The following is a 7,954-nucleotide window of genomic DNA, read 5'->3' on the forward strand; positions in this document are numbered from 1 at the left end:
GCCGTCGAGTCGGCCCCGACTCATAGTGACCCCTCCTTGGGTTTCCGAGGCAGTATCACTACGGAAGTAGGATTGCCCAACCTTCCTTCCGGGGAGTGGCTGGTGGGTTTGAACCGCCAGCCTTCTGGTTAGCAGTCAAGTGCTTTAGCCACTATGCTACCAGAGCTCCTGCTTTAGATAGGGGTTGGCAAATTAAGGTGCACAGGCCAAATTTGTTCCACTCAGGGCAGATTAACCAGTAAGCACAGTATGAAATTTGTGCACTACAAATTAGTAAGTAAACACAATCCAGGCCATGCATACCTTGCTTAAAAGGAGCTCTGGTGGTATAGTGGTTAAAGTATTCAGCCTGCTAACCAACAGGTCAGCTGTTCGAACCCATCAGCTGCTCTGCAGAACAATGATCAGGCAGTCTGCTTCCGTAAAGATTTACAGCCTTGGAAGCTCTATAAGGAAAGTTTTCCTCTGCCCTATAGGGTCCCTCTGAGTTGGAATTGACTCAGTGGTAGTGGGTTTGGTTTTGTTTTGGTTCCTTGCTTATTGGGTAATCAATCTGTCCCTGGGTCTGCTGTGTGTAATTATATTCCCAGTTAAGCCAAGAATGGTTTTTACATTTTTTAAAATGGTTGAAAATATCCAAAGAATAATATTTTGTGACACATGACAGTTATATACATTTCAGATTTCAGTGTCCATAAATAATGTTTTATTGGAACACAGTCACATCCATTCATTTTTTTATTGTCTATGGTTTCTTTAGGAGCCCTGGTGGTGCAGTGGTTCAAGCACTCAGCTGCGAACCAAAAGGTTGGTGATTTGGAGCTACCAGTGGCTCCATAGGAAAAGACCTGGCAGTCTGTTCCTGTAAAGAGCTACGGCCTTGGAAGCCCAGGGGGCAGTTCTACTCTGTTCTATAGGGTTGCTGTGAGTTAGAATCAACTCAGTGGCACACAACATGTTTGTTTTTGCTCTGCAGCAGCAGAGTTAAATACTTGTGACAGAGACCATATGGCCCTCAAAGCTGTAAACACTATGGCCCTTTACAGAAAGTTTGCTGACCCCAATCTAGATCAACAGTCAACATGAGAACTGTACAACCACAGAAGGTACTGAGACCTTCCTGCACCTGAAAATGTCAGCATCCCCTGAAGAGAGAAATGTATGAAACTCTTACATTTCTTTGTTCAAAAGTTACTAAGATCATTAGATTGTTACATAACTTACAGTTTTACATCAGAATAATCTTTGTGTTTTGAAGGAATAAGAGCCAAGTAGATGGTGGACATTTTAAATTTTGTCATTCTGAAGTATTTCACTGTGTTAATTTTTTAGTTCTTTGGGAGGGGAGAGAAATTAATTTTTTCTTGAATTTTTCTGAGTTTTAACATTTTTGTCTTCCAGGATACATTATTTTTCACAGAAGACTAAACTATGCCCTAGTTAGATTGTGTTATAGTATTTCATTTTTTGTAAAGGTTGGGCCAGTTGGATCACTTTTTATGCAATTAAATTAATGTCCCAGGTAGCCTGTAGTGAACTTTGTATCTCTCTCCATTTAGTTGTTTATTTCAGTTATTGTAAGGGTGTGAAGGGAGAGGTATGAACTGCCCATATGATTTTCATGATCTTTCTGGTAGGTGTAAATTGTCTTACTGGGCAGAATGAAATTGTACTTTTGAAAAAAACTTCAGCAACTTAGCATGTACATTCAGTCACCTGTGGTATTTATGTGTTCAGTTTTGATTATATTTTTCTTGGCCATTTAACAGTGAACACCATGCCACCCAATGGGCAATAAATCTTTACTTGTATAATGTATTGATGTTTAATCATAAATATGTATTAACTCTTCTATTTGTGTGTGTGTGTCTTAATATAAATTGTGTTCCTTAGGCAACTTGTTCCAGCGACGACATGTTCCCCTAGAACTCCAGATGGCAAGACAAATGGCTAGCTCTGGTGCATCAGGGGGCAAAATCGATAACTCTGTGTTAGTCCTTCTTGTGGGCTTATCAACCATAGGAGCCGGTGCATATGTAAGTAGAAAAGCAGCTTGTAGAAGGAGGCTGTCAAACAGCTCCCATTGCAGACTCAGTACTCTGCTTTCAACCTTTTGCAATTAATTCTCCTTTTGGAAAAATTTCCGAAAAGCCTTCTCTAAAGTGCCTACTGGCTAATACCCTAAGAGAACCAATTTGGGAATGACTGAATTTAATCTCATCTTGGTTGATCTCTTTTCAATCATCTTTTAACTGTTTACTTGGAAGTCACTGTGACTTAGATTTGACTAACCCACAAAAATGCTTGTTCTCTTGGATGTGACACACTAACTTATGATTAATGTGACACATTAACTTGTGAATTCATTGCAGCTCCTTAGCACAATATTTGATTTTGACCCATTTTTGTCGAATATTTTATTTTGTCTCAGCTTGAGATAATCATTAAAAAACAGTAGTCTTAATGTTATATATTCCTCAATGGAAAACTATCCCTGAATCTCACCCCATGACTAAATTTTTGAAACAGGCCCAGTATCTCCAGTAATTTTAGAGTGGATTTTGCCTAAGGTGAGAAATAGGGTATTTAACTGCTATGTAGTATTGGCACAGTTGCAGCTACTTAAATGAATTCTGATCTACTTAGTTGGTCACAGGAATTATTCGGTGGATGTGGGGTTTTTTTTAAACTTGGCAGGGTTTCCTAGGCAGATCAGTCTAAAGTTGGATCATAGGAGGTTGAGTGAACCAACTTAGATAACACCTAGTAACATCCTTGATTGAAGGGACTTTTTTGTTTTACTAAGAACAAACAGTTGAAAACCATGACAACTTGAGATCTTTCTAAAACATCTAAATCTTTTTAGATTTTATTAAGGGGTGAGCTTTTCTTTGTTCTTTGATCACTAGATTACAAAGAAAGGGACATGAAAATTGTTTTAAGTTACCTATATCTTCATATCCTGACCTGGCTCCCAAATGCACAAGAAGAGTAGACAACTTCTTGACAGTTGTGAGGCAGATCAGATTAAGAAACAGGCAAGATCTGTCTGATAACATACTTGATTGAAATACACATTTCCCTCCTTCAATCCTGGAACAGCATTTTTCTTTTCTTTCTTTCTTTCCTTTTTTTTTTTTTTTTTGCACAGGTTCACCAAAAACACTTCCCTGTCTTTGTATTGAATGTTTCTTCATTAATACTTAGTGCTTTTTCTATTTCCTTTTGTTTCTGTCTTGGCCTTATCTTTACCTACAGTTGTGCAGTGTCATCATCTAGGATCCCCTTCTAGATCACTAGTGTCTACAGGTGCTTCTGGGAAAGATGGCAGCAGCCTAGTATACTTCTTAATTGTAGGAGCAACAGTCACTGGGGCAGGAGTTGATTATGTAAGATGCTTACACTAAAATATATTTTGGGGTAGGGTGGGTGAGACCATGGCACTAATGAAAACTTAAGCCATTAGAATATAATAAAATATTTACAGCATGTGCTTATTAGGTATTTATTAAAGGGACATTGTCAGTCACTAGGGAGTCCTTAGATCTCATTCTTCAAAGTGTTTTAAGTCTCACGGGGTATATCTAAAATCAACCCCTTTGAAACTTTTACCAATTTCATAATTATTTTTTATGATGCTAAATTATATTGGGGAGCTCTGGTAGCATAGTGCCTAAGGCACTTGACTGCTAACCAGAAGGCTGGTGGTTCAAACCCACCAGCCACTCCTCAGAAGGAAGGTTGGGCAATCTACGTCCATAGTGATACTGCCTCAGAAACCCAGGGAAGGGTTCGCTATGAGTCGGGTCCGACTCGACGGCACATAACAACAAAAACAAATTATATTGTGCTTTAGTGCTGCATACCTAACAGGACAGTCAAGTAGTAAACATTGAATAAGCAATTAAAGGTAACTTGAACACCATCCATTTTGAGTCATTTCAGGTACAATGTAATTTTTGTGTTTTGTGGGAAACATTCAATTAACCTTTTATTGTGCAAAGGTATTTCACTGAATGCTTCTGAGGAGGTCTAAAAATTGCAGTAGTCTGCCCACCCACCCCAAGCTCTATTTCAAAGTATATTCATTTGGCAGTGTCCCTTTTGTAATCTCTATTTTGGTCAAACTAGTGGCTGAAGTGGTACAAGCTAACACATTCATGTAGATTGCTTTCTTAAATGCCTCTCATTCATAATTCAGATACTACCCCAGAGCCTTAACTTCTCCTTTTCATATCTCTGTCCCAGTTTTCCCATCTATTCTACTCTTTTCATTCAAAAATAGACATAAAGTTTGGGTTTGATATGTTTCTAACAATTAAAACCTCTGGTTTATGTTGCTATACCAGAGTTGGATGGGCCTCCACAGAGTTGACCAGGCAAATTCTCTCGCTGCCAAAACATAAGGCAAGACTGGCCACTGTTGCTTTCTTCACCCTAGAAATATCTGAGAAGCGTAAGTTCCTCTCAAGCCATTCAGTTAAATGCCTCATTACCCTCTGTGTTTATCCAACACTGGTAATAATGAAGCTACTATATTATAGTGGTTCCAGGTTAAATGATAAGCTTTTGTCTACTTGCATCTGTTACCAAGCTATTTCGGTACAGCCTTGTATTAGGTGTTCAGTCATCAAAAGCTTGATCTGAACTAGCTTGGATTTTTTTTTCTGTGACATTAGTATTCATCTCAAGAGAACTATGAACTTGAAATCAGAGTTCAGATTGATGAGATGCTTATGAGTTGTTCAGTGTTCCTTCGTAACTTTCCGTCGTGTGAGGAGATGCTCCCGATTTAAGTATGAATACTACTTTAGCAATTCCCGTATTGGGTGCTCTTTACCTTCTTCCCTCAGCCTCCTCCAGAAAAGAAGTGAACAGCAGTAAGAACAGGAGGAATTTTCTGAAATGTCCGCTTGGAGTCAACACTTTAAACCAGTGGCTTTTTCCCCCCTAACTATGATCCAGAAATGCATTTTATGTTACAACTCAGAATTTAAACTGAAACAAAAATTCAACCAGTAATACTCTTACTGTGTGAGATATACTTTAATATTTTCTGTTCTCTTCCATTTTTTGTAAAAATGGTGACCACAGCCTACTAAATTGATTCCATAGCCCACTAACAGGTTGCCACCCCCAGTTTGAAAAACACTGATTTGAGCAGTGATCTTGCTGCTTAGATTTAGATAGGATCTCTTGATGGCATGGACCTAAGAGTTTCTCCTCTTTTGTTGGTGACTTTCTCTAGGACCTTTGGGCAGATCTCCTAATCTCAGTCTTCTGTTATTGTTCAGGAGCCCTGGTGGTGTAGCAGCTAAAGCCTCTTCATAGGAGACAGATGTGGCAGTCTGCTTCTGTAAAGATTGCAGCCTTGGAAACCCTATGGGGAAGTTCTGCCCTGTCCTGTAGGGTCACTGTGAGTCAGAATCAACTCAATGGCAGTGGGTTTGCTTGCCGTTGTTCAACTAATAGCATCTCATTGTCTCCTACAGAAAATCATTACCATTTCCTTTCAAATTCTTTGAAGTTAAATAAATAACCACCCTGTTCATCTGTTCAGAAAAATTCTCTCCCATAATACCTTTCATAAATTTGTGGTTTTTCTTAAACATTTCACTAATTGGAAATATGTGCATACTGGGACTACAGAGACCCTTGGGTTCTGATTTAGGAAGCCTATAAGCTTATTTTTTATATCAGAACATTTATCTTAAAAGCCAGTACACACACACACACACACACACAAACACAACCTCTTACCCTTTCCCCACTAAACCTCAAGATACTTCTTGATCTAATTTATTCTTTGAAACCATTAGGAGATTTGAGCTGGGCTTAAGCTGTTTCTGGATATTTGTCTCAGTGTGAACACGGCCCTCTATTATTTTTCTGTTCACTCATGTTGACCAGATTAAACCATCTTTTAAAGTAAAAGTGCCTTAAAAGAAATACTTTTTATGTATAGGGAAATAACTACACTTGTATTATAGTATCCGTAGTGCCTAAGGCATTTGACTGCTAACCAGAAAGTTGGCGGTTCAAACCCACCTGCCACTCCGCAGAAGGAAGACTGGGCAATCTATATCTGTAAGATTTATACTGCCTCAGAAACCCATAGAAGGTCACTGTGAGTCGGAACTGACTTGATAGCAGTGAGTTTGGCTTTTTGGTTTTAGTGTTCTCCTCCATTCATCTCCCACATTAAATGTTTCCATGATAATTACTGTGAAGCCCAGATTTCAGGGTTCATGATCCAAGGTCCCTATTATAGCACATTGTCTAATGGGCTGCTCTAAAAGGGAGGTTGTGGAAATATTCCTAGAACATGTTTTGTGGTCCTTCCTCAGATAGTTTTTGCTTTTACCTGCAGTTCATAACTGAGAGTTTCATTTGACATGTTGTCATTTAAATCTCTGCCTTGTTGATACCATAGGAAACAAAGAAAGCAAAAGAATTCTAATTAAAACAAACAGTTTTGCTTGCTGCTTTTTGAAACTGTTAATCTCCAATAAACTTTGATGCTGTATCTTAAAAGAAAAAACAAACAATCATAATGGTAAGAGGCCCTGCTTCAATTCAAAAGACTGGAGAAGATAATATATTGGAATACAACAAGGTTTAAGCAGGGTTTCCCCTTAATAAACACCCATGTGTAGTAGTTCTTCATAAAGCTCCTTGTGCCTTATCAGTTAAGGAAAAGGCTAGACCACTGAGGGAAAGATGATCACTATGAGAACAGGATATAGGCAGCCATGTTTCCATTATCTGAGTACCTTGAAGTTCTCTACAAGTGAGTGACTTTAAAGAACTGAAATTTATTTTCTCACGAATCATGAGGCTAAAATTCCAAATTCAAGGCACCAGCTCTAGGGGATGGCATCTTTTGGCTCTGGGGGAAGATCCTTGTCTGTTCTATATCAGCTCTTCCAGTTTTTGCAGCCTCGGTGGTCCTTGATTCCTTGGCTATCTTCACATGGCATCTGTCTTCTCACTTTGTGCTTCCTTGTCTCTTGTGTCTTTGATGCTCCTGAGAAGGCAGAAGCGATAAGGTTTAGGACACAACTAGCTGATAGGGCCTCCTTAACACAGAGAAAACTGTTCCCAGACAGGATTACATCTACAACCATAGGGGTTGGGATTCCATCACATATTTGAGGGGAACACAGTTCAGTCCGTAACACTCAGTATTACTTGGGCCAGGAAAATGGAGGTCCCAATTTCTTCCTCAGAACCAGGACTATATAGATTGATTCACAGCTGGTGACCAGCATAATCCCAAACACCTTTCTGCTTGGCATAATTAAGTTTGATCCTTCCTACCACATTTTCTCCTAGAATAAATTATTTTCATTTTTTTCTAGCCGTATCTTCAGAATTAAATGCGATGAGAGTTCTTTCCATGGAGCCTAAGAAAATTGGAAACTGGAACATTTTCATTTGCTTACCTTATTTTTTCACACCAGTATTTACACATCCAATATTTTCTATTGCTTAAGAAGAAAATAATTTTGCTGTAGTGGTTTTAACATAGAAGAATTAACCTCATGCAGACAAAAGCTTATCGTTTGGTTGAAAGATACTTATAAATAGTATGAGCTAGCTGTATGGTGAAATAAATTTTTCCATGTTTGGATCTACAGGCCTACAAAACAGTAAAAGATGACCAAAAAAGATACAACGAAAGAATTTCAGGGTTAGGGTTGACACCAGAAGAGAAACAGAAAAGGGCCACATCACCTGGTGAGTATTTGCTTGACCTCTCACTGTGACTTGAGACTCAGTATGTGAAGGGAAAATTAGAAACCGTTTAGGTGCTGTATTTTAAGGGTATCTTCTAGCAGAAATGAGGCTGAAGTCATAAGCTTCTAGAAACAATGGTATTACCCCAGAGCTGAATGACATTTCTTAAAGCATTGGCTAGAATATGGATTTAAGAACATAATTAGTGAAGACT

The 7,954-nt window shown here is 38.7% G+C and overlaps 1 protein-coding gene across 1 annotated transcript in view; it reads left to right on the plus strand.

Moving 5' to 3' along the window:
- AIFM1 (apoptosis inducing factor mitochondria associated 1) overlaps positions 1-7,954 on the plus strand; it is a 40,800-nt gene that overhangs the window by 9,106 nt on the left and 23,740 nt on the right. Inside the window, exons 2-3 of the mRNA XM_007958630.1 lie at positions 1,894-2,036; positions 7,641-7,740. Coding sequence (XP_007956821.1) covers positions 1,894-2,036; positions 7,641-7,740 — 243 coding nt within the window. The remainder of the gene's footprint in view (positions 1-1,893; positions 2,037-7,640; positions 7,741-7,954) is intronic.

This window comes from Orycteropus afer, unplaced genomic scaffold, assembly GCF_000298275.1.
Source record: "Orycteropus afer afer isolate SDZICR_OR568_19922 unplaced genomic scaffold, OryAfe1.0 scaffold01054, whole genome shotgun sequence".
NCBI lineage: Eukaryota > Metazoa > Chordata > Mammalia > Tubulidentata > Orycteropodidae > Orycteropus > Orycteropus afer.